We start from the raw sequence: 27,695 nt of genomic DNA on the forward strand, positions 1-27,695 counted from the left end.
GAACCTGCTGGTAAATGTCTTGCATTTCCTGTTGGTCTCAGTAGCAAAGATGTCCAGAACTCCCCACAAATGTGTAAGACGTGGTGAACTTGTCTTTGCAGAAGCTCCCACTTGTGGCAGGATCGCAGTTCCCCCTTGAGGGGTCCCGCCATTATTGTGTATATCCAGCTGATGCAACGGAATGAGGATCCTGTCGTGGCCTGGGGCCCATTTCTACAAGGCCTGGGCTTCTGAGCGAGCACATCAAACAGAACGAGGGAATGGGTTTTGCCTTGTTTGCAAATTTAAACCATGGTGCTTGTGTTTGTCGGTGAACACCTGAACCACCCGGCCCTGAAGCTGCAGGCAAGAGAATTTTAGAGCGCAGAACACTGCTCACAACTCCAGGACGTTGATGTGCAGCACCTTTATTCCTGTGACCAGAGGCCTCTGGCTTGGTAAGTGGTAACCAGATGCTCTCGCAGTCAGGCAGGTGCCCTTTGGGTGACATTGGAGGACATCTCCACCAACGTAGTGTGTCATGACAGGATCATGTCAGAAGAAACTTATCCTCTCAATCACCAGAGATTTGCTTTTAGTGGGCACCGAGAAGCTCTTGGAGAGGCCTCATCTGAAGCCTGCAGTGCTGGATCAGGGAAATGCAGGAAGACATTCCAAATAGGGATTTCAAGTTGCAGACTGATCTAGAATGATATAGCCATTTTCTGTGAAAGCAGATGGTCCTTTGCAAGGATGGATTTCACTCTGTTATCAGATGGTAGCAATGCAAGACAGCGTTTTCAGACCGATCCCAAGAACTGAGCATGCTGAGAAGAAGCCAAGAAGAACTTTGCATAATTGACAGAGAATCCCAGTGATGACAAACGCGGAATCGTGGCTTCTGTGCATTGAAGAGCCAGAGGAAGAAATCCTGCTCTGGACATTGCATTGCAGTAATGACCAGTGTTTCTCCACTTTTATGGAGGGAGGAATGGGGGGTGCACGTTGAGAGAATTCAAACATGTGCCAGTGCTGAATAAAAGATGACACCCATTTATCTGTGGTGATGTTGAGCCCCTTGTTGAAAAGGTTGGAGAGACGCCCTCACACTCGAGTTTGAAAGTGGAAGAGTGGAGCCGAAGCCAGATCAAGTTCTTTATGATATGATAGGTTATTTATAGCGTGCTTAATACCCAGAGGTTTCTAAGTGCGTACCCGAGATCAAACCTGTGTTGTGCCGTGTCGTCTTGCTTACATGCCGAGCACGTTGCCCCTGAGCTATCCTCCAAAGTTTGCTTAGAGAAACTGCAGCAGCACTGATTTCCCCGGTAGGTAGTGGACTTCAACTTGTAGCTATCCGATGTGGCGTATGTGTGCCGGATCGAAAGGAATGATTTCGCTTCTGAAGCATACCAAGGGAGCGAACCATATCAGTATTGGCCCCGATTGCTTGGAGTGCTTCATCAACCTTCTGTATAGGTCCTCCAAGTGAAAGGCCATATAAATGACCTTAGATTGAACCTCCGGATGGAAATTAGTTGCTTTGAGCCATCCCTGACGGCGTAGGCCTGCTCCATCTGACGGAAACCAGTGTCCACAATATTGACTGACATGGATATAGTGTGGTCCGGCACTGCCTCACTTTCACGAAGATGGGCGAAAGCTTCCTTCTCGTCATCTGGCAAGAAATCATGGATGGTGCTCCTCTTTTACCACAACTCCCTGTCACATGGAATTGGCTACCTTGATAGTGGTCGTAGCAGTGGAAATGAGTTTCCCAAGGAAGTCATGTTGTCCTTCCTTAACAGGTGGGACTCGGCATGGAGAGAATAGGTTAGCAGATTTACAGACCGCAGCGACACCATTGAATCTGGGTTGGGCTGTGTATGCAGCCACTTAGTGGCAGAATTTGGCACCTTATGCTCCTTCTCAAACATGTCCTACTTGAAGGAGCTTTTAGTGAGTTCTTCATGGTCAAGAGACCATCCTCCCCAATGTCATCTAGGACAGGTATGGAGACCACAGAATTTCTAGTGCGTTACCTCTGTTGATACAGGAAGTCTTCCTTTTTTCTGTTCCTCTGGCAGTAAGTCAACCAATTTTGCAGCCCTAGTCATGTGGGCATGGAAGGAACCAATTTACTCAGGGTGGGAATCTCTGATCGGTGGATCATCATGTTCATCCCCTGGAACCAGATCATTTAATTAATCAGTGGCATCAGTGTGATTAGACATAACACCCTGTGAGACATCATCCTCAGATTCGGTATCAGTAAGATTGGTTGGAAGGGCTGGCGTAGGGACGTGTGAGGAGGAGGAAGACTGATAAGGCATTCTATATTGTAGTTCAGAGACAAGATTCTGCAAAGTAGATAAGATGATATTGATAGGTCATGAGGCTCTGTGTTTGGGAGCCGGCTTCAGATTTGGCCCTGAGGGTGCAGGATGTGCACGTGGGGATGGCATGGTAGGAGGAGGATGTGCCTGGAAATGATGGGGGGAAATCCCTTGTATTCATCCTGCGAGAATACACCTTCAGGACACTCAAAGTCCTTGGTAATGACATGCTCCAGTATTTCTTCTGGAAGAATCATGGAAGGACCTAGAACAGCGCAAGGTAGATATGGTGCCAGTGTAAAGACAGGCTGTGCATGAGTAAGCGTTGCTGGAACCAAAAGGCGGAGCTGTGAAATCCTGTGCATTGGAACCCCTCTAGGGGCAAAAGAGGTCATAGATGACTAGGTATGCACTTTGTTCGTGGACAAGGTGGTTGTAGTCGTAGCGGCAGCAGATGGAGGCTTTTGTACTGTTGACTATGAAGTCGTCAGAGTCGTGGATGACAAAAAGCTGTGGACATAGCCGAGGACTTGAGATGTTTATGGGCCATCAACAAAAGTGTTGTTGATGGGCTAAAAGTCATAGACGATGGATGATTTTTGGACATAGACGTCGACATAGCTGTCGAAATTGTGTACGAATGCTTCGCGGATGACAAAGACTTGTCGAGGCAGTCAATGGTGCCGTTGACAAGCTCATCGATGGCAGTGGCAGCCTGAGTAGCAGGATGTATCACGCTCACCGACCAGGACTGTATCCGTTCATATATGGTTAAACAGCCCACATAGTACAACCCCCCACACCCGTCCCGATTGCCTCCAATGGGGAAGGGTCTCTGTTCCCAGAAGTGGATGGACAGTGACTGGAGACGGTATCTAAAGGAGGAAGAGAAAGGGACAGGCGTCAGAAAAGGAATCAACCACCCCCTTTGATCCCCAAGAGCACAAAGTACCTGAGATGGATCCAACGAGTGTCCATAAGTACGGAGAGAGGTCAGATACTGAGCCCGGCACACGGACAAAAAACAAAGGAAAGTACGAAGGACCCCACTAAGACACGAGGACGGGAAAAGACATCAGGAGACTAGCCAAATCGTCCAAAACAATCCAAGTAGTTCCAAGCAAGTAGCCCGTGAGAAGGGCAGAGTCTGTCAACGGTTAAGGTTCAAGGTAGAGGCAGGCAGCCCGTGGGCAAAGCAGGGTCTGACAACAGGTTAACAAGGTTTCAGGGACTAGAGAAGGAGCAAAACAACGGAGGACTCACCGAGAAGTTGCTGAGCGCCGGTCTCCCATGCTTCTCTGTTTTTCACCATTACGTGCTGAGCACATCTCTGTGTGTCAGGTGATATAGTGTAAGTATTGGCTGAATGTACGAGCACCTTTGTGTTCTTGGGAGTTGCAGCATTAAAGGTACGCTTCCAAAGCAGGCGCCAGTATGAGCATAACAATGCTCCTGTCCTAAGAGCACACCAGCCCGCATGTATCCTACCTAACACTGAGCATGGGGGACATGTCACTTTTTCACCCCCCATAACATGGAAAAATTCCTAATGGGACCTCGCCCTCTTGCAAGAGGGAGTGCAATCCAGGGGTCTACTCTGACTGAGGGAGGCATGGCTCGGGACAGAGGTCGAATCAGAGGCCACAGTATCTTCGTCCAACCAAGCCACCAGCCGTCTGTGAAGGTCCTTGAGCCTCGTGTTAGAGAAGGAGCGGACAAATGGAACAGTTGTTGATGTAGTCTGGGTACAAACAGTAAAGGCAGTCCTTGTGATGGCCTTCAATATAGACATTTTTGAGATAATAGGTTGAACAGGGTTTGAAGAGGCTTTTCTTCTTGGAGTCTGCCATAGTGTCAACAGGCATATCAAAGGGCCTCCACCATGGAAGCTGAAATAGCCCCCAGGAGGCAACTAGAAGTCGGAACCCGACGACTGACGGGCGGGTAGAAGCTCAGAACTTCTCAAAACGCAGAAGAGTTGAAAAAAACTAAGAAATATTGACAACATAGTCGAAAGATTAAGAAACTTATTGAGGACTCCCAACATGGAGCGTGCGGTAAAAAAAAATCAGACGATTGCCTCGAGGGGTGGATCTAAGTCAGGACCGGTATATTGGCTGTGGGGCAATATGACCCAAAATGACAGAGCACTAAAGTGACCGCAGTTTTAAAATTTAAATGTCAGCTGCTTTTAATGTTACCAAGGATTCCCAGCCTGACAAAGGGGGAATATTCAAACGTGAATCTATGAAAGATCCAATGCTGGAGAACTACAAGGAGACTTGGGTGGGATTTAATAAGCAAAGTCTGTACACTGCGGGATTTCACCTGAAGCTTTGACTCACTGACCATTTTGTTGTATATTGTCCTACTAGCATACTATTATTCTCAACACCCTCACAATCACTACTTATGTCACCTGCATGGTTTAAGTGCGAATGCACTGCATTCCATGTACTCTGCACAGCAGTTCTGCCAAATAAGAGACCATTAGAAAAACGTGGTCCATTGTAACACTTATTGCCCGTCACTGATTAATAACCACTTACTTTTCAAAGGGAAGCAGCTAGCGTATGGCAGAACCTAGAACCATACATTATACTTTGAAAAACAACAGGAGGCACACTGGAAATTGCCAGAGTTCGAAAACGTAAGTGTATACAAGTTAGAAACGGCACATTATCAATGAAACTAGGAGCCACTTACAGGTGGTGGCTAGGAAAAGATGATATTGGCCCTTTCGTTGCAGTGGACGTGTTGTGTTCATTGCTTCTTTGACATTATTTCATTATTAAATTGCATTGCGTCTCTCATTGCAGGCACACCATGTCCATAGCGCAGGTACGGTATGGAATATTTGCAGGAACAATGCACACAGAGGGTTGTAATAGACTACAGTACCTTTATCTTTCAGTTCAAGGATGTACTGAACAAAATATCAATCAAGTTACTTCACAAAAAAACGCAAGTGTATTTACAGAGTGAATAAGTTATGCAGATAATGACTGAATAAAAGTGCCTTCGATGTGCAACAGAATTCCATGCACACATTGAACACTTGACAGCAGTCCATATAAGTGGAAATAAACTTACCAGAACGTCCTCATTGCACAATTATTTGTATATGAAGATATATCTATATGCTTATGCATGCAAATACATAACCATATAGATATACATATATATGTATATATTAACAAAACACATAATTTAATAAACCAAAGGTGAGACCTCACATTTTGCTATCAGCATTTCAAACCTTTCATGAACCAAATTTATATTAAATAAAAATGTGCATGCTTGACAGACTGAAAAGATATTGAGTCTAAGATGCGAAAGACTGAACTTCCTTCTAAAAAATGAGTCGTATCAGCTTTCTTTTTCATAATATAAATATATTCAGAAAAGCAAACCTCTAGTAAAAAGCAGCAACGATCCTTAAAAAAAAAAAAAATCTACGTTGTGGTACTTGAGCCTTAATAGAAGACCAGTGCAATCAAATGCAGTACCTTGAGGAACCTTGCCTAGCGATTTTAGGAAACATACTTCATAGCAGCTCAGTGTTTTTAAGATACAGTAATCATGTTTAAATTACAGTGTACATTACAGTGTAGTCCATTTACAATGTTCTATATGTACAGGCCCTTCAGCGTTTGACCAACAACCTTGCAATATCCTGCGGCCAGCTTCATTCTGCCTGCCATCCACTCAGCCCAGAAAAAAAAATAAGTTTACAAGTATTTAACATTGGAAAAAAATATATATATATTTATATATATATTTATATATATATAACTCTATCCTTTCGCAAAGGAATCATTGCACTTTCGCCACCCTAACATGAAGCTCTATAGAAAGGAAACATTGTTCGAGAAAGCAGGCTTTGGTATGCAATGGAAGTCACTTTCCTTTTCAGTAGTGAGTTGACGTTGTCAGTGAAATACTATTAGTTGTGCAACAAAAACAAGACGGTGTTCTGCCCTGCTTGTACTATGCTGCCTTTGTTCGTATAGTGTTGCTACACCGCTGAAGCTCCGCCCAATTATTTGCAGAAAACGTCTTAATGGTAACATGAGCACGGACAGCTGTAGCAAGCCTTCCTAAGGAGGAGTAGATCCCACGTGACTTTGCTCCAGCAAGCCAGCACATCTAGCTTGTGACAGAAGGAAGGCCCCATCCTCCTGTCAGAGACTTGTGCCGGAAACGCTGGAGTCTGGAAGAAAACTAGACACAACCCGGTAGTTCTGAGCTCTGCGTATCATGTCTCGAATCTCCACATTCAGCTCCATCAGTTTGGTGCAGATTTCGGAGAGGTTTTGGTTGCATCCCACTAAGGCATATGTGCCCGTCTGTCCCAGAGTTTGATGCCGAAAGTAAATATTCAACAGCGTCTGAACCTCGTCATCGGAGCTGCTTCCAAAGATGTCATTAGGCCATAGGTACCTGCAGAGGCGAATGTCAAGGGAAAGATCAGTTTCGTTCCTGCGCAATTGCCAATGCAGGGCTAACCACATTACAAGATTTAGATTTGAATGTAGAGATGGCTACTACCTCTGAAAGTGTAGCACCAACTGGACTAAAACCTTCAAAACTGAAAACCTATTTACAATAAGTGTGGGGAGCTAAATATAAAATAACATTGAAATAGCTGGATTGAAACAGCAAACATTTGTCAAACATGGATTTACTTTCCTACCACTCAGCTTTTGGCTATTTCCAGATTATTGACAACTAAAAAGAGGACTTGAAGCAACCTCTCGGTGGCAAGGGACACTGGATAACAAAAGTAACAAAACAGAAAGGAAGACATTTAAATAAACAGACAGGCATATACTAGACAATTTTGTCGAATAAATACGGTAAAAATCTCACTTTATTTGCTTTTAAATAGAGCACATGGAAAGAAAGAGTTGCATGTTCCAGTGTTCAGTTATTGAAGTAAACATTAATAATGTTGCGCTATAAAAGAGGTTCTTACCCTTGCTAGTTAGTGCATCCATTACTGACGCTGATATTCATTATACTGAGTACACCTCCTGCTCAACACATACCTTACTTGATGACGATGTATCCTTGCCCGGGATCCAACTTTGCTGAAAGGAATCCATTTGTCATGAAGGCATGTACACCAAACCACCCAGCTGGAAACCCGTTAATGATACTGAGTGATGCCATATTGGTCAAAGACAGACACCACTGGAGACTCCAAAATTATATAAAGAAGAGCGGAAACCTGCCTTACTTCCTTCAGGAGGAGATCTAAATTCCATACCGGACCATAAATAAATCAAAAACATGCAAGTATTGACCGCAACACACCACTCCCACCCCACAGCACATACTGAGGGCAACTGGCTCAGAATGTACCCCTTTTAATGTAGTTCATTCGTGCGTTTCTCCTTGCGTGTAAAATCGTTCTTTTTCAAGCATTGAATACGACAAAAAGCACACAGCTCTGCTTACGGCCACCTAGGAGTGTTCATGTCGGGTAGTTTAAAGAAAACATATGCCACAATGAACACAACAGGTGTGTCGGAACAACCATTGGTGAAGCAAGTGCTCCAGTGAACTGAAGGCATTTACTCCCAGGGGTGCAAATGCCAGAATAGAAGACCAATAATCAGTCGCAAGATGGGCTCCCCGCCAACCATGAACACATGGAGCATGGTCTCAACAGCCAGCCACCAACACCCTCAAGCCAAGCTGATGGGATGGAACAAAAGAAAGATACACGCCAAACTGCGACCAACAATGAGTAAAGAAGCCTACACAACGTAACAGGCCTGAAAGAGGCGGCCATGGTGCACCTTCAACATGAACCCATGAAACGTTACCAGGCTCCAAATAGATTTAGAAAAGCAAACGAGCATATTGCATCACAAAGGCACTGGAAGAGAACTTATGATAAAGGCATGCAGACAACTCATGACAGCTTGGAGAGCCTCTAACAAACGGGTGGAAGACTTTCTCCAACACTAGATGGAAAAATCTCACGAACACATAGAAAGGTCCTTGGGAGCAACTGTATAAGGTACCGTTCTTGCAATACAGGGAAATAGAATATGAGACAAACCTTCAAACTCACAGATTTAAATGAGAGGTAAATGACTACCGATAACAGACTTACAGATAGACTGTGTTCTTGTCTGAACTGTGTAAGCCAGAGTGAAAAAATTGCTAACGGGGGCTGAGGGTAGTTAAAGGCATAACAAACCAGGGTATCACATTGTAAAACATTCTGCATGCCACTCAGCAATCCAATAATTCCTCAAAATAATTTTAATTATTATAGCCAACATATATGCAGTTTTATTTTAGAATTCCTATCAAACACCGTCTGTGAAGCAGAAAAACCAAAAAAAATGCTATCATTTTGAGTGTAAGCTGAGCAGCAAAACAAAGAGGATGCTGATGGCAGGAGACAATATAGCATTTCAGACAGCAAGAGCACAGCCTGCCTGACCATCAAAGACATCAGAGGGACAGTTTGGGGCCCAGTTATCTCTGGACAGCTAAGAAGCTGCAAAGCAATTGTGGAGTGTTCGTGTAGATTAGACTGCCTGCTTCAGCCACAGGGCAAGATTTGCCTTGTGGTATACACCAAAGAGAAGGAGAAATTACTTATCAGTAATGTTCTTTCTAAGGATTCTTCTCCTGCGTATTCCTCATGGTCGCTGGAAGGGACATCCGATAGATATCCCTTCCAGCATCAGCTGCTCAGAAACCTTTTCACAGGGGGGATAGTGCAACTCTACGTCGACCCATCTCGACTTGGCAATGGCACTCATCGACTCAGGACATGTCGGCATTACATAGAATAGATTGCTATGCCCCGTATCTCCATTTCCAACCACCCCCCGCACCGCCAGTATTAGCAGCCACAAAAGGAGGAATCAGAACACTTTACTATGAGCCAAAGGTTGAAAATACACAATCAGCATTGCACCGAAACTTGTCCAACAAACAAAACGTCAACCCTTTTTTGTTAAAACACCAGAAAACGGCAACAGACCACTTTCATAGCAGGGCAGGATGGGAGGGCGATGAACCTGGAAGAAGAATCCATTGAAAGAACATTAGTGGTAAGTCATTTCTCCTTCAATGGATTGCATTCTCCCGCAGATTGCTCATACCAAATCATTACAGCACATGGTGGCGGGATGAAAGTTTCAAATGAGAAAGCTTTGTAACACTGCTCTTCCAATCGGGCATCAGCAGCCAGCACAGACAATAGTGTTGTTTGAACGTGTAGAGAGATGACCAACTCGCAGCCTGACCGATTTCTTTCACTGCCACATCCCTTTGTGAGCCGTGTAAGTAGCCACACCACTGGTGGACTGCATCCTGATGCCAGGTGGAAACTCTGTACCCACTTTCTGGTAGAGTTCTGCAATGCAGAGGATTATCCAATGTGAAATTGTCTCTGCCATACTTTTCCTGGATTGCAAGAAGGCAAGGTGATCGCCGCGTCTAAAGCCTGCTGTCCTGGCCACATAATAGCTGAGCAGCCTTTTGAGTCTAGCCTGTGCAGCCTTTCCTCATCTTTAGAAGGGTGAGAAGGAGGGTAGAAAAAACAGTAGGCCAATGCTCTGAGAGATGCGAAACTGCGATACCACCTTGGGAAGGAATTTGGGTCAGACTTTAAGTGATGCCTTCTCTTTGACAAAATGCAGAAATGGAGATTTACAAGGGAGCCTAGAGCTTGCTTACATGTCTAGCTGACGTGCGTGCCACCAGAAAAGCTGCCTTAAGGGTGAGCAGTCAAACTGAAGAAGACTGCACCGGCTCAAACGGAGCGTCCATCAACGGGGCCCTCCTTTACACCATGAGCAAAGGAGCAAGAGGAAGGTGAAATCACCAATACGGACACAGACCAGGAGCCAGAGGATACAACATCCACTGCTACCACAGTGTGTCTGCCCAAGGTAACCAGTGGGACACCAACGAGTACTACATAGATGGGGCATTTCACTCAATGATAATGAAAGCATGCCAAAAATTTGGCCTCACACCATTGGAGGAGAAAAGAAGAGTGTTTTGTCTTTGATCACATAAATAAGAGACGTAAGTTGGTAGTGGTCATCCCTATCCTCGACCGTGCATGGGAGGACGGGCTTTCGTACCATGAGGCATCCCTTCAAAAAGCCAGCCATCAAAGGCAGTCTAGAAAGGAAATGCAAGACCCCGTAGGCCACACCAAAGTATCTCATTGCACAGCCTGCGTCAGAATCTGTGGTCTCACCTGCCTCAAGCAGAAAAGTCCACTCACACGTGCACACCCACCCACAAAAATGCACGTGAGAGCAAGGGCTGAACGCTGGACGCCTTTGGAAAAATATGCTAACAGTAGGGGCCACTACGATAAAAGCGGCCAACTCATTAGCGATCATGGCTAGGTATGAAGAGAAGCTTAGCAAAGCAATGGCTATTCCAAAGGAGGATGAGGAAGCCTCAAATTATAACATTAAACTTGCTGTTGATTTGGCTGAAACGGTTTCAAACAGATAGGCAATTGAGTGGAAGCCTCTCCCCCTGGCTGTTCAACCAGTATCTGGCACTTCTTGCTCACCGCATCGCCGCTCTGTCCCAACTTTCAGTGCTACGCGGATGATACCCAGCTCATTTTCAGGCTACCCTCGGCCTCCTCTTCCCCTTCCCTCATCTCTGACTGTCTTTCTGCTATCCAGGAATGGTGTGCCGGCAACAACCTCTGCCTTAATGCCAGTAAGACTGAGATTCTACTCATCGGCACACCCACTCCCTCCTTCCCTGCAGCTCTCTGGCCGGCCTCCCTTGGCCCTCTTCCTGCTCCTACCTGCAAGGCAAAAAACCTCGGGGTCATCTTCGACTCCACACTCTCTTTCTCTCCTCACATATCCGACGTCCCTAAGAAGTCACACTACCAGCTACACCTCCTCAGAGGTATCCTTCCTTTCCTCTCCTTCCCCCAGAAGCTCACTGTCTCCAGAGCCCTGGTTCTCTCGAAGCTGGACTACTGTAACAGCCTCTATCTAAATCTTCCTGCCTCTACTCTCCGCCCTTTGCAGCTCATCCAGAACAGGACTGCAAGACTTGTCCTTGGCCTCAAGCCCAGAGACCGTATCTCTCTAGGACTGAAATCACTACACTGGCTCCCAGTGGTAGCGAGGATTAAGTTCAAAACCCTCTGCATTGTCCACAAGGCCTTCTGGGGCCTTGGGCCAAAATACCTTCAACTCTCTCTTCCTAAATATCTTCCTTCTCGAGCTCTTCGCTCATTCACCTCCAACTACCTCAGGGTCAGCCGCTTCTCCAAGCAACGAGCTGGGGGTAGATCTCTCTCCGCAGCAGGGGCTTCCCTCTGGAACAGCCTTCCTGCCTCCCTGAAACTTGAGGAGAACCATCTCCGGTTCCGGAAGCACCTCAAAACCTTCCTCTTTGCCTCCACTTTCTCTCCCGCTCTCCCCTGCTAAAATCACTGAACCTGCATTGAATCTGTAACTGGGCCACTCACCGATCTCAGACCTTGGCTCAGCCACTCTTCCCTGCACTGCCTACCTGCACTACGGGACTGTCTCTGTATCCTACAGCCCCTTCTCCCGGCACTTACCTTGCACTTGCCACCAGCTGGCCCTATTACTTATCTTGTATTCTACTAACCATGTACTGCACTTTCCCCTCTCCCCTTCCCCTTGCACTTTTTCCCAGTCCCGCTACCCTTGCACTTGCGCGATCTGAATGACACCTGGCCTAGTAGGATCGTTTTCTGTCTCCCCTTGTCCCCCCCCACCCCCTGCCTCGTCGCGCCTTGAAACACTTGTGTATAGGTGCGTTACAAATGCCATATCATATATCATATCTATGTAGGCAGGGATGGCTGTGTTGCATGGACTTCAAACATGAGGTACAACAAAGTCATCAACATGCCTTTCAAAGGCGACAGTATGTTTAGTCCCAAGATTGACGAGGCATTAAAGGCAAAGAAAGCCGATGCCAACACAGTTCTGTTGCTAACACCATTGCAGAGCAGACAGACTTTTCGTCCCTTCAGGGGAGCATCAGTACGGACAAACTCCTATACGAATGTCATAGGTTCCAGAATGTACAGTAATACCTCATACTTCTCACAAGGCTTCAAAACAAAAATGTCCAGGGCTACCAGGGCCCAAAAGAATACAGGCAGCCGCAACACTGAAGAGGATCCTCCGGCTCCCAAATGGGAAGAGCGAAGTCTCAAGCGTGACTGCAACATCGATATAGTGCAAGTAGGGGGGCAGGTGGCACGTCACATCCATCAGTGGTGCAACATAAGACAAATGGGTGCTACAAGCTGTTCATCAGGGGCACCTGCTAGAATTCACGAGGCAGCCACAAAGTATCCCTCCATTGAAATGTTTAACACCGCACGTAAAGGTGCTCAGGAACGAAGTGAAACAAATGCTGGCAAAAAATGCTATACAAAGGGTGCCAAAGCATCTTCAGGGCAAGGGAGTTTCCTCCCGGCATTTTGTTGTAAAAACAGCTAGATGAAGAGCAGCACCCGATACTACGCGCCATACTAGACCTGCGCAAATTAAACAAATTCATCCAAAACAGCGATTGAAGATGAGGAGGCTGCAGCAGGCAGTACAACCACACAAGTACTTGGCATCCCTAGACTTAATGACACATGCTTCCACATCCCAATACATCGGAAACACTGGAAGTACCTGTATGTTGTGGTAGGCAACCAGCACCATCAGTTCAATGTGCTCCCAGTGCGGTTGAAGTCAGCGCCTCAAACATTCACCAAAAGCCTGGCACAACTTGCTGCAGCCTTCATATATATCCATATTTAGATGATTGGCTGGTACGGGCACGAAGCATCATGGGAGCGCAGCGATCAATTTCAGAAACCAAAGCCTACGTCAGCAGCTTGGCTTTGCAATAAACAAGTCTTCTTTACAGCCATCAAAGAAGCTGGTATTTCTTGGAGAACACTTCTCCATGGCAGAAGCTATAGTCAGACGCTATCAAGACCAAGTGAAATCGCTCACATCACTGGCCCATGCCCTGAACCCCGGAAGATGGATGTTGGTCAGGAAGTGCATGGGGATATGGGCACCATGTCCTCCTGCATCCCCCTCATCCCATGTTGCAGGCTGAACATGAGGTCCTTGCAGGAGTTTCTCACCAACAACTGGTCTCAAGTCAGAGGATCCTGGGAAGACAAAGTTAAAGTCACGCAACAGCTCACCCACAAGCTGCAGTGGTGTTCACACACATGAAACATAACTGTAGGTTGCCCATTTCAGGAACCAGTGCCAGACAATGCTCTGGTGACGGATGCCTCACTGTCTGGCTGGGTTGCACACATGGGGTCCCTCCAAGTCAAAGGACTATGGACAACTGATGAAACTACCCATAAATGTGCTCACGGCAGTCGGATGGGCTCTCAAATTGTTTCTGCCAGTACTCCGGAACTCCACAGTCTGAGTCCTCATCGACAACACCACAATAATGTTCTGCATCAGAAAGCAGGAAGGAACACATTTGCCAACCCTTTCTCAGCAGATATGGTGCTGAGCCATCTCCAACAGGATTATGCTTCAAGCGTTTCACCACCCAGGGGTTGATAATTCAGTGGCGGATGGCCTCAGCAGTCAGCTGAACTGGGTTTTTTCGTTCAGTAGGGTCACCCGTCCGTGAACCAGTTTGCAACCAAATGAAAAGCAAAATGTGAACCGTTTGCTAGCAGATTACAGCAGCAAGGGACGAGGGGAGATGCCTTCTCCTCACAAACAAACCTATTTGCCTATGCTTTCCCACCGATACCAGTCTTTTGCAAAACAATCCAAATGATACGGGCATACCCCTGTACGGTAATCCTAATAGCACCCAATTGGTCACGCCAAACGTGGTATTCGGACCTCCTGCAACTGACTCAATGCATTCCAATCCACTCACAAGGCCATGCCGACATAATCTCACAGAACTAAGGCAAGGGTACTACACCATGATCCACAGTCACTGAAATTGACCACGTGGCTTCTGACGTCTCAGAATTTGGTCACTTGACCATATTGCAAGAGTGTACAAACATCCTTAGAGCTGCGAGGGCAGCACCCACCAATCGCTCCTACGAGAGCAAGTGACGAAGGTTCTGTCGATGGTGTGAACAGCCCGCTATGCAGCACTGCCAGAAACTGTGCTGCCATATCTTCTATTGTTAGGACAGGGAGGCCTCACCCATACGTCGATCAAGGTACACCTGGCAGCCATCTCCAGATACACCAGGACAGATTAATCAAACACTTCCTGCGAGGGTCATTTCAATCATTACCTCCAACAAAGAAAGCACCTCTACAATGGAGTCTCAATATAGTTGTCATGATGCCCGCTCCCGGGGAGCCGGTTCAAGCCCTGCGTCCCCGAAATCGGACATCCAGTCCCCAAGGAAAGACCCAGCAACCCCATATAGGGGCCCTTTGGACAGTGCCCTGGCGCCTATGGCGCCAGGCTCATAAAAGACATCAGTCCTGGCGCCATAGGAGCCAGGCTCATTATGGGAGTGCTTGGGTGCACTTACCTGATGCAGACCATGCTGCAGGATCCAGGCCTCCTTGAGGCCTGAAAGGAACTACTTTACCTGTGGGACTAATTTACCATCCGGGCGTGGTCGGGGAAGGATACATACCTGGAACTTCTTCCAAGGCTATTTAAACCCCACCCGAACAGCCACACGTGCTTTGCGTTGTTCTGCATCTAGCAGCTGGACGCTCACCGTGTCTGCTCCTGCATCCTGACTTCTGCCACGCCTGCCAGCATCCTGGATCACCTGCAAAGGAAAAGAAGAAGAGAACAGAAGAAGGAAAAGTCCTTACCTGCCAAATCCGCATCCCGGAGACATCTCGCCGGCAATCCTGAAAAGGAAGACTTTTATTTAAAAGCTCATCGCGTCGATCGCTGCAGCGCCGCATTCCACTCACCTTTACAGGGCGCCTCCATGTTCAGCAGCGATCATCTGGATTCGCAGTCACGCCCCAGCGCCTAGGGAGAAAAAGGCAAGAACAAAAGGTGAGAGAAAGAAGGGAATAAGGAAAGCTAAATCTCCATGTTAAGACTTACCTGTTGATTCATTCCCTCTTCATTTCGGGTCTGCGCCGCATCCTGGCATTTCCGGACCCTGGCCCCTAAGGGGAAAAAGAGACATCAGCGTTAATGAGCGAATGAAAAGACATTACCAAAAAACGCTCATTAATGATTTACCTGATTTCTACAAGGATTTCACCTCTCATCTCGGGTCGGTGCCTGTTCCCCGGCATTCCGTACCCCGGCCCCTATGGGGAAAAAGACACTAGCATTAGTAAATTAATGCATGAACACAAGGGGAACCTCTTATCAAAAAACTTACCTGAAAGCCAAGCAAGTTTGGTTCTCATCAATCCGAAAATCCAGTGAAGTAACTGGATACCAACGCGCCCCTGCATCAGAAGCAGGATGGAGAGCTCGTCCTTCCAGACCCTAAGGTGAGACGCTATGGGGAATCACAGAAGGGTTTCGAGGAGGGTGAGAGGGGAAAGTGGGAGGCCGATTGCATTACCCCGCAGACAGTTAATCCCCTATTTTTGCCTACAGAAGGATACTTCTGTGAGCCAGACAAGCCATATTTGGGGGCCCGGTCCAGTCCGTCTTCCGAACCCTGCGCATCACCTTAGAAGAGGTCACAGCAGCGCGAACCAGGCCAGCGCCTCCGTGGGAGTCAGGTGAGCGTTACAGAACGCGAAGCCTTCCTACAAATTCCCACCCAGGCGCTATGGAAAGTTCTGAGACTGATCAGTTGGCCCAATTACTGGGGGAATTACGAGCCGAAGAACATGCCGCTCGTCAAGAGACTAATGCCCTCAGAAGGGAATTAATAATATCAAAGGAAAGAACTGATGACCTGGCCAGACAGCTTTTGCAAGGTCAAGCTGGGCAAACTCCTCTACCCGGTTCCGGAGGGAACCCCGCTCTTGTGGTTTCCAGTAACCCTGTGCAGATTAATCTACCCGGAAACATGCAGCTGGCCCCACCCGAACGCTTTGCTGGGGACCCCAAACGATTCGCCGTATTCATGAATCAGTGTCATTTGCACTTCCTATGCAGACCTGGGGCCTTCCCTAATGATCAGACCAAGGTAGCCTTTGTATTGTCATATCTCAGCGGCTGCGCTGCCGATTGGTCAGTTCCACTGGTTACTCAAGATGACCCGATTCTCCGTGATTTTCAAGGGTTTCAAGGAAGCATGGAAAGGTTATTTGCTCGACACTCTCAGGGGCAGGCTCTGGATGACGAACTTCTATCCCTGCGACAGGGCAATCAGGACCTCCTATCCTATATTGCAACCTTTAATAGACTAATTGTGGAAACGGGATGGCCAGAGGATAAGAGAGTCACGTTGTTTTATCGAGGCCTACGCGGAGAACTTAAAGATGTCTTGGCCCAAGTTGTAAATCCGCCCCAAGAATGCACAGAGTATATAGACTTAGTGGTCCAATTGGATCACAGACTTCAAAACAGAAAAGCAGATCGGTCCAGGTTTGAGACCCAGGTGTTGGTCAAGACCCATGCTAATCCCAAGGGAGTTGATGTCTCTGAGCCTATGCAAATTGGAGGGGTTAAAGGACCCTTAACTCAAAAGGAACGTGAAAGGAGGCGGCAGTTAAAATTATGTCTTTATTGTGGGAATTCTGGACACTTTCTACGAGATTGCCCGGCAAAACCGCCCCGAAAGGCGGTAGGAGCCGCTGATAAAAACCATGAAGACTCTGTTTCGGGGAAACGACTCTGCCCGACAAGCGTAGGGGTCCGCTTGCCGGGCTTGAAAACTAACTCTCAGACCTCGCATTTCATTGTGCCAATGGTTCTCGTAGATCCAGAACAGCCTAAGCGGTTGCATGCAATAAAGGCATACATCAATAGTGGGGCTATTGGAAACTATGTGGATCGTGAATTGGTCTCAAGGATTAACCTCCCTCTCTGTCCTAAAACCAGCAAAGATGTCATCACCACAGTCGATGGAACTGAAATTGCCTCTGGACCGGTAACACATTCCACTACTGAGGTGACTCTTATTGGTCCAGACGGCCATTGGGAGGGTGTTGTGTTTGATGTAATCAAGGCTCCACAGTTTCAGGTTATTCTTGGAATCCCTTGGTTAGAGACACATAATCCTCAAATTGATTGGCGAGCTAAGAGAATAACCTTCCCGGATTGTACACAAACCTGCTACCCAGAAAACCTGAAGATTAATCTAGCATCTGTAACCTCTGCCTCCATGCAACTACCTCCGGAATACCAAGACTTTCAGGACGTCTTCCAAAAGGAACAGGCCAACACGTTACCTCCTCACAGATCGTACGATTGCCAAATCGATCTGGTGCCCGGTGCACAACCCCCTTGTAGCAGGATTTATGCCCTTACCGAACCTGAGAACCTGCATTTGAGACAATATTTGGATCAATACCTAGCTAATGGTTTTATTCGCCCGTCAAAGTCCCCGGCATCCTCGGCTTTGTTCTTCGTGCCCAAAAAAGAAGGCGACCTTAGAACTTGTATCGATTACCGCGCATTGAACCAGATAACGGTTAAAAACCGGTATCCTCTGCCTCTGATCCCTGAACTCCTTGACCAGGTGAAGGACGCTTGCATATACACCAAGTTAGATCTCCGGGGGGCTTATCATCTGGTACGAGTTAAAGAAGGCGACGAATGGAAAACTGCCTTCCGTACTAAATACGGATTATTCGAGTACCAGGTGATGCCTTTCGGATTGTGTAACGCGCCGGCTGCCTTCCAATACTTCATGAATGATGTCCTTCGGGAACTCATCGATGTTTGTGTTGTCGTATATATCGATGACATTCTGGTGTACTCCTCTTCGGAATCTGATCACAGAAAACACGTCAGGGCAGTACTTGAAAAACTGCGCCAACACAAACTATTTGCTAAATTGGAGAAATGTGTTTTCCATACCACAGAAGTCGAGTTTCTAGGTTTCATCCTGACACCCAAAGGAGTCAGAATGAACTCAAGAAAAGTGGATGCCATCCTCAAATGGCCATCACCTAGCTCTGTAAAAGGGGTTCAAAGTATGCTCGGCTTTGCCAATTTCTATCGCAGGTTTATCCCAGAATTTTCACGCGTGGTACAACCCATTACTGCACTCTTGAGGAAAAATAAACGTTTTGAATGGTCTGAAGAAGCCGAGCAGACCTTTCAGGATTTAAAAGCTAAGTTTACCTCCGCACCTATATTGAAACACCCGCGTCCAGATCTCCCTTATGTCGTCGAGACTGACGCATCCAGCCTAGCCATGGGAGCTGTCCTGTCCCAAAGAGATCCCGAAACCAACCAACTGCATCCCGTAGCATTTTGGTCCAGAAAATTCTTGGCATCCGAGGTTAATTATGCAATCACTGACAAAGAACTGTTAGCCATTAAGTCCGCTTTTAAAGCCTGGCGGCATTATCTGCTTGGCGCTCGACATACCCTCACAGTGATCACTGATCACCGGAATTTACAGTATTTGAAAACCGCCAAGGCTCAGTCATCACGGCAGCTCCGATGGGCTTTGTTTTTCGCTGAATTTGATTTCGTGATTACCTATCGACCTGGCTGCAAGAATGGCAAAGACGACGCCTTATCCCGAATTGGAATGGGAGAATCTGATACAAACTCAGAACCAGTACCAATAATTCCCGAACAGAGGATTCTAGGCATGACTTTGTTACAGACGCTTGAAGACATTCAAGCCAGAGTGAAACAACTCCTGGACCCTACAACCTTACAGGATTGGATACAAAAGGGATCAGACTTTACCATAGATAATGGTTTACCTTATTTCCAAGGAAGCTTATTCCTGCCACATAACGAATTACACGAACTAGTTATTTCCGGTTATCATGATACATTAATAGAGGGACACCCCGGTATTGCCAAGACAGAGGAAAAGGTGAAACGACAATTTTGGTGGCCCTCTTGGCGAAAAGATGTTAAATCTTTTGTGATGTCCTGTGGTGTTTGCGCCCAAAATAAAAGTCAAAAGAAAAAACCAGCCGGTCTCCTTCAACCTCTAGACATACCGCCAGCACCATGGCACACCCTATCAATGGATTTTATTACGGACCTGCCTCCTTGTTCGGAGTACAATACTATTCTGGTAATTGTGGATTTGTTTTCCAAAATGGCCCACTTTATTCCTTTGAAAGGTTTACATTCAGCTTCTGTCCTAGCCAAAGAATTCCTCGAAAATATTGTTCGGCTACATGGATTCCCATCTATACTAATCTCTGACCGGGGAAGCCAATTCATTTCCCACTTCTGGCGCAAATGTTGTCAAATGGCGCAGATCGACGTAAGATTATCGACCAGTAACCACCCTCAGACCGATGGTCAGACCGAGAGGACAAATCAGACCCTTGAGCAGTACTTACGGTGTATGTTACAGCAATCTGAAAGCAACTGGAAAGACATTCTTTGGATAGCCGAATACGCATATAATAATTCGGTACACTCTGGAACTGGCCACAGTCCTTTTTATACTTTGTTTGGGCATCACCCTCGAACCTCAAACCTTGACTCACCTCAGAACCTCGGAATGCCTGCAGTAGAACATCTGCATTCTACAATTACCCAAGCCTTCAAAGAGGCAACTACGCATTTACAACAAGCCAAGAGAAAATACAAGGAGAATGTTGATCTACATCGGAGTGAAGCACCTCAGTATCAGATTGGGGATCAAGTGTGGTTAGCTACCAGACATTTACCACTCAAAGGGCCTCGAAATTTTAACCCAAAATATCTGGGACCTTATTCTATTACGGCAATAATTAACTCAGTAGCTGGTAAACTTGATTTACCAGCTAGTATGCGAATTCACCCTGTTTTTCATGTGTCACTTCTGAAACCAGTGGTACCCGGAACCCGACTACTCAAACCTCCAGAACCTATTCTAATAGATGGGGAGCCCGAATTCGAAGTGAAGAACATTTTAGACTCAAAAATGTTTAGGTCAAAACTGTTCTACCTAATTGATTGGAAGGGGTACGGACCTCAGGAGAGGTTGTGGGAACCCAGCGACCATGTGCATGCACCTCGATTAGTCAGGAAATTCCACCGACTCTTCCCAGACAAACCAAAACCCCCAGAGGGAACAACCTTGGGAGGGGCCTTGGGGGGGGGAGTGCTGTCATGATGCCCGCTCCCGGGGAGCCGGTTCAAGCCCTGCGTCCCCGAAAGCGGACATCCAGTCCCCAAGGAAAGACCCAGCAACCCCATATAGGGGCCCTTTGGACAGTGTCCTGGCGCCTATGGCGCCAGGCTCATGAAAGACATCAGTCCTGGTGCCATAGGCGCCAGGCTCATTATGGGAGTGCTTGGGTGCACGTACCTGATGCAGACCATGCTGCAGGATCCAGGCCTCCTTGAGGCCTGAAAGGAACTACTTTACCTGTGGGACTAATTTACCATCCGGGCGTGGTCGGCCATACCTGATTGGAGGAAGGATACATACCTGGAACTTCTTCCAAGGCTATTTAAACCCCACCCCAACAGCCACACGTGCTTCGCGTTGTTCTGCATCTAGCAGCTGGATGCTCACCGTGTCTGCTCCTGCATCCTGACTTCTGCCACGCCTGCCAGGATCCTGGATCACCTGCAAAGGAAAAGAAGAAGAGAACACAAGAAGGAATAGTCCTTACCTGCTAAAACCGCATCCCGGAGACATCTCGCCGACAATCCTGAAAAGGAAGACTTATTTAAAAGCTCATTGCGTCGATCGCTGCAGCGCCGCATTCCACTCACCTTTACAGGGCGCCTCCATGTTCAGCAGCGATCATCCGGATTCGGAGTCACGCCCCAGCGCCTAGGGAGAAAAAGGCAAGAACAAAAGATGAGAGAAAGAAGGGAATAAGGAAAGCTAAATCTCCATGTTAAGAATTACCTGTTGATTCATTCCCTATTCATTTCGGGTCCGCGCCGCATCCTGGCATTTCCGGACCCCGGCCCCTAAGGGGAAAACGAGACATCAGCGTTAATGAGCGAATGAAAAGACATTACCAAAAAACGCTCATTAAAGACTTACCTGATTTCTACAAGGATTTCACCTCTCATCTCGGGTCGGTGCCTGTTCCCCGGCATTCCGTACCCCGGCCCCTATGGGGAAAAATACACTAGCATTAGTACATTAATGCATGAACACAAGGGGAACCTCTTATCAAAAAACTTACCTGGAAGCCAAGCAAGTTTGGTTCTCACCAATCCGAAAATCCAGTGAAGTAACTGGATACCAACGCGCCCCTGCATCAGAAGCAGGATGGAGAGCTCGTCCTTCCAGACCCTAAGGTGAGACGCTACGGGGAATCACAGAAGGGTTTCGAGGAGGGTGAGAGGGGAAAGTGGGAGGCCAATTGCATTACCCTGCAGACAGTTAATCCCCTATTTTCGCCTACAGAAGGATACTTCTGCGAGCCAGATGAGCCAGATTTGGGGGCCCGGTCCACTCCGTCTTCCGGACCCTGCGCATCACCTTAGAAGAGGTCACAGCAGCGTGAACCAGGCCAGCGCCTCCGTGGGAGTCAGGTGAGCGTTACAATAGTCCTTGCGGGAATCATGAAGCCACCATTCAAGCAGTTGGCTACAACTCTCCTAAAATTCCTGTCATGGAAGGTTGCTTTCTCAATAGCCATTGCATCAGCAAGAAGAGTCTTGGAATTGCAGGCACTTACGATAACAGAGCCATATCTCCAGTCCTACAAAGATAAGCTAGTCCTTAGAACCAACCCACACTGTATACTTAAGGTACACTCTGAGCTCCATAAACATTCGTCCATTGCACCCCCTCTGGTCTTCCAATGCTCAAAACCCCCGGAAGAGGTTGCGCTGCAGTCCCTGGATGTAATGAGAGCGCTCAAGTCCTCCAGACATTCCACGCAGCTCTTTCTCGCTTGTGGGCCTCCACTTGCCCACTTAACAAGAGCATCTGCAGCGATGTGGTACGGGATTCCCCAGGCAGACATTTGCCAGGCATCCAGAAGGAGCACGCTGCAGACACAAAGATGGGAACAGTAGTCCTCCCGAGTCTATTTCAGTAAGGTATGGTTTTTCCTGCAGTCTACCCGCCAACTAAGTGTATGTGGCTGTATAATCTATTCATAGATTGTGAATCTATGAAAGATCCAATGCTGGAGAAGAGGGTACGTTTCTTACCTGTAACTCCATTTCTCCAGCATTGGCATCATTCAGATTCACATGGGCCCTCCAGCCATACCCTCTAGTAAAATCTTACTTCAAATATATCAGAGGCCAGCATGCGCTGGTTAGAATCTGAAGAGAGGGGCTACATACTAGATGTCCCATTGGTGGCCACCAAAAGCATCCATAAGGAGGGTTATGGGCTGCATAATAGGCACCTAAATTTTCTTTTTCTTACTATGGAAAAAGGGTTGTAGTTTGCACCAAGTTGGCCAAGGACGGAGGGATTCTTTTAAGTACACTTTTAAGCAAAGGTGTGGATTGTGATGCAGATTTCCTTTGAGGAGGCCATCAATAAAATCTGTCTCTTGGGGTTACTTTTTTTGAATATAAACCTTGTAGCTGGTCTCCTTTAGAGATCCACATACAAGACTTGGTCCTTTGTGGAAGAGGATGGGGTGGAAGGTTCTGCTTGGTCTGGGGATGGAAGAGTATAGTACCTCACAATCTCATCTACGTCAGTTCTTCCTCAACTAGTTCTTCCTCTTCCTCATGTGCCTGCATTGCTTGTGCTGCTACTATTTTGTCTCTTTGGGCTGTATTCTGGGCCCTGTTCCCGCTTTCTCTTTTTTGGGAATTTTTTGCAAAATTCCATTAAGGATTCCATCTTCCCAATAAGGAAATTAAACCTCTTTTGTCTAGCTGTCCCCTGTGGGTAGATTAATGTGGAGACCCTGCACCTATGGTACTGCCAGTTTTCTGCATAGCACATGAAAGCGTTCCTTTTCCTTCCGTGAACATTGCTCACTTAACCCCTGAATCTATCAAAAGAGTTTTCAGAGATTTAGACATTGAAACGTCTTTGTCCTTGAGGTTTGTTCGGGTGTCATGTGTTTTTTAGGTGTGGTTATCGAGTGCTCAGACGTGGTCCTGTGTTTCTGTTTACCCCCGCCCTGTTCCATCAGCGTTGTGGGTTTATGCGCTGAACCGGTGTGTGTTTTGGTAAAGTAAGTGTTGAAATATTCTGGGTTTTCGGTGCCATAACCGATCAGTCGTGCAAGTGTTTTGTTCGATGTTAGTGTATTTTTCCTTTGGCTTGGGTCATGTTCAGCCTTCTGGACGGCAGGGGCTGTTGCCACAGCACAACCGGACATCGACATGGAGCCGGGGGCGGCTGTGAGGAAACAATGCATTCCCTCAATCTCTTGCTCTTCGCAATCACTATCAAAACCGATGCCAGCTTCTTGTGCTTCAAGATCTTCCAAGGTAACGGCAGTTTCGCCCAATTACCTTTCGACCTGCACAGCAAAGTCTGCCCACCTCTTTGCTTGACACTATTAACATCTTCGGCCTGCCGGTTTTGCACTGAGAGTGGTCATGATCCCTTGGAAGACAGCTATTGCACCCAAGATGTGTGTCCTTTCAGGGGAATTTGGGATTGCCCCTAGGGCAGAATTTAAATGGAGTCTTCTCCATTGTGTAGTCAGGAAACTGGCGAGCTAGAGCTGTGTGTAGGTGAATCTGCAATGGGGTTTAAAGGCATTCTCCAACAACATGTGTGTGCATGAAGGTATAACTTCGCTCTTTCCCACTCACCCTACTGCAGCATGTTTACTGCGTGGTGTGCCTTTTGGCATCCAATGATACTAGGCAGCATTGCTCTCTCGTCGTGTTCGATGCCATAGGAACCCTTATATGTAGGGTAGGGATAGTGTTACAGGTACGCCCCTATTACCACCCACTTTTTTATAACTAGACAAAAAAAAATGTCTAATGCTTTGAACCAACCACTAGATGGTGGCCAATGCAAAGCATGTGAATCTAAGCAGATCCACAAGCTGCAGAAAATATCTTCTGAGAAAACCTTGCATATGCAGACAGAATCAAAATCAAAGCTGGATGGGAATGATACTCCTTTCTTCCTTATACGGTTCCTTTCTGGAATGCCTTTCTTCAGCTTATTTATCATCAATCGCAACCCTACTCAGTTATTTGAATCCTACCTTTTTAACAAGGGTCCTAGAGACACTAAGAGGCTAGGAAAGTGAACTCCAGCCACACAATTCAAAACTTCAATACCTGTACACAATATAAAAAGAAATTCTTTAAAATCCGATACAAATGTTAAAATAGGCCCCTCATGTACCATTCCACGTCTTGCGCCATCTCTGTAGTTGGCTAATTAATTTAATGTCTTCTTCACAGAAAAGATTGACTTGATTAGAGCCAATATATACCTAGAAACTTGGGCAGTATCCAATAACCACTAGAGCAGCTCTGTCGAAAGTTTGATCTTAAACTTGTGGATCTGGATATGATTAGCAACCTTATGTCTAATCTAAAACCCACTGACCATAATTACGACCTAATTCCTGCTTAATTGGTTAGAAGACACATGGATGCCTTAAGTGCACTGGTGTTGGCCATTGTAAATGCTTCACTAACACAGGGTTGTATCCCAATGGAATTGAAAATGTCTTACATTACACCTCTATTGAAAAAGAATACATTGGATTCCAAGGTACTCTCTAACTGCCACCCAATCGCAGGCCTCTCTTGGCTATCCAAGATTTTGGAGAAGATTGTTAAGATTCAACTACAGGCCTTCTTGGAGGATCAGGGAATTCTTGATCAATCCGGTTTTAGACCGAGCCATGGGACCGAGACGGCACTATTGACATTCTGGGATGACATTCTCAAGGCACCCTATGAGGGTTATGTCAGCATGCTAGTCATATTGGTCCTATTGGCTGCCCTTGATAAAGTAGATTTTGAGACACCCGTCTGAAGACTTTCTGCCACAGCCCAACGCCTCATCGCAATGGTTCACCTAATTTTTAAAATGATGGTTTCCAACAGGTTAAACTGGGGACCTTTATTCCAGACTTTTTGGCAGTTATACATGGAGTTCCTCAGGGCTCCTCACTTTCACCGTTGCTTTTCAACATTTCTATTCGCCCATTGTTGGACATTTTTGCTGAGTTTGGTTTACTATATCATTCCTATGCCGACGACACGCAGATCTATGTGCGGCTAAATGAACCTATGGAAGCCACAAAGTACTTGCATGTGCCTGTAAAATCAAGAGCTGGATGATCGCTAACAAGCTCCAGTTAAACCCAAACAAAAGAGGTTATCCTGTTTGGTCCCAGAAAAAATTCGCAATAACTCTCTTGCATTTGCCTTGTCCTGAGTTATTTGAGCCCTCTTCATCATATGCCTCAAAAGTAAAAATTCTTGGTTGTCTCTGGCAGGCAAGTCTAAGAGGCAATCTGCAGATCAATGAGACAGTGAAAGCCGCTAATCCCATTGATCACACCTAAAGATCGTTCCTTGGTGGTCAGGCCTTGGTTAATTCAAGGCTTGACTATTGTAATGCTCTGCTTATTGGAGCTCTGAAGAAGCAAATCTAGCGGCTGCAGGTGGCACAGAATTCAGCCGTTAGGTTGATTTGCTCTTTGTCATGCCACTCACACATCTCGCATCCTCAGAGGGATCTCCATTGGTTGCCTTTACAACAGAGGGTGCTGTTTAAGACCCTCTGTCTGGTCTTCAGGTGTATCCAGGGACCCATCCGAAATATCTGCTGTCAAAGATTTCGCCCTAATGTCCAGAACGCTGTCTGCGTTCGTCACAACAGCTTCTAGTGGTTCCGCAGTCGAATTTTGTGAAATGAGGCGACAGACTTTTCTCCCATGCAGGGCCACGAGAAAGGAATGCTATACCCTACGAACTCTGAAACACCAAGTCCTGTTGGAATTCAGGAAAAAACAGAAAACTCATCTTTTCATCTAATAACAGTAGCTAACGTTGGCTTCTGTTTCTGTATTACTCTAACATCTGCGCCCAAATGCAATCTTTGTTGCCCGGTTCCCTTGTGGATATGCGCTCTACAAATGCTCAAATACATACATAAAATACATACCTCATAGTATATTATTAAAGCAAGATACCTTAGGCAATATCCTGAATGCTTTGATAATTTCCCAATCCCCATCCTCAACGTCTCTCTTTCACAAGGTGATTTTCCATCTACTTTGAAATATAGACTTGGTGCTCCTCTTTTAAAGAAGTCCAGTCTTGATGCTTGTGTATTAAGCAACATCCGTCCAAGAACCAGCTTGCTCTATTCCAGATGATTTCAGTGACAGAGGAATTCAAGGAAGCATTGCAGTTTTGGCTTCACTCTATGATCTGGATGAATCTATGAATCTGGAGAAAGAGGCCTGACTCTTCTAGTCTGTACCCAAAGGTATGCCTTTGCCTCTGACACAGGCTTCTGTGCAATGCTACAAGATCTTGTAGCTTAAGGGAAATGGACTGTTCAAGGGAAACAAAGATTGTATAACAGTAAGGAGCTAAAGGCAATGCACAGGGCAGTGCTCAAGTACACATTCACGGTGGGAGGGTACGAATCATTTTTTCAGACTGATAATTTAAACAAGTCTTTTATCAACTGGTAGGGAGAAACATTTTATTTACTGGTTATTTGTAATGCACACTATACAGCAAAATGTGTGTTTCAAGGTGCATCAAGACAAGGCGGGGGAAGGGATGAGGAAGAGGGGGAAAAACGTATGGTCTTAAAAGGTCTTGAATCTTTTGGAATGTGCCAGTGCTATAGCATGAGAGCAGGGAAGAGGGGGAATGAGGGGAAGTGTAGGTACGGGGTAGAAGGGAAGAAAGCCAACAAAACGTTCTGACTAGGTCGTGAGATGATATGGAACGTGCAAGTGCTAAACATAAAAGGGGAGAGGGGAGTAAGGGAAGTGGAGGAGGGGAGTAGCTGATGAGTTCATTAAATACAAAACAAGTTGAACAAGTTAAAAGTGCAGGAGTAAATAGGTAAACTGCATTAAGGAGGGATCAGTCATGCAATTGTGACAGGTAGGTAAGGGTGACTGTAGCTTGGAAAGCCACGCCTTATGGAATGAGGGGCTACATCGGGCATACAGACAAACAGTGATTCATTGGAATGCCTTGCCTCAAGGGCAGGGGGCTACACAGGTGAGCAGGTACAGGTATATACATTACAACTATGTAGAGCCAGTCAGGTGACAGTTCAGTACACGTGACTGCAGCCTGGAAAAGCCTTGCCTTATGGACCGAGGGGCTTCATCAGGCATGCAAACAACAGTGATCAAAGGTGGGTAAGGGGATTAGGGCAGCGGAAGCAAGGGGCTGAGT

General features: G+C 46.5%; 1 protein-coding gene across 6 annotated transcripts in view; it reads right to left on the reverse strand.

Annotated features, from left to right (window-relative positions):
- Positions 1-5,197: 5,197 nt before the first annotated feature.
- FRY (FRY microtubule binding protein) overlaps positions 5,198-27,695 on the reverse strand; it is a 1,191,674-nt gene continuing 1,169,176 nt past the window's right edge. For all 6 annotated transcript variants that reach the window (XM_069639765.1, XM_069639761.1, XM_069639760.1 and 3 more), the window contains one exon: positions 5,198-6,758. In XM_069639765.1, the coding sequence (XP_069495866.1) occupies positions 6,500-6,758 (259 nt within the window). In that variant the 3' untranslated portion in view covers positions 5,198-6,499. The remainder of the gene's footprint in view (positions 6,759-27,695) is intronic.

The sequence above is a fragment of the Ambystoma mexicanum genome, chromosome 7q, assembly GCF_040938575.1.
Source record: "Ambystoma mexicanum isolate Mex_15411 chromosome 7q, UKY_AmexF1_1, whole genome shotgun sequence".
NCBI lineage: Eukaryota > Metazoa > Chordata > Amphibia > Caudata > Ambystomatidae > Ambystoma > Ambystoma mexicanum.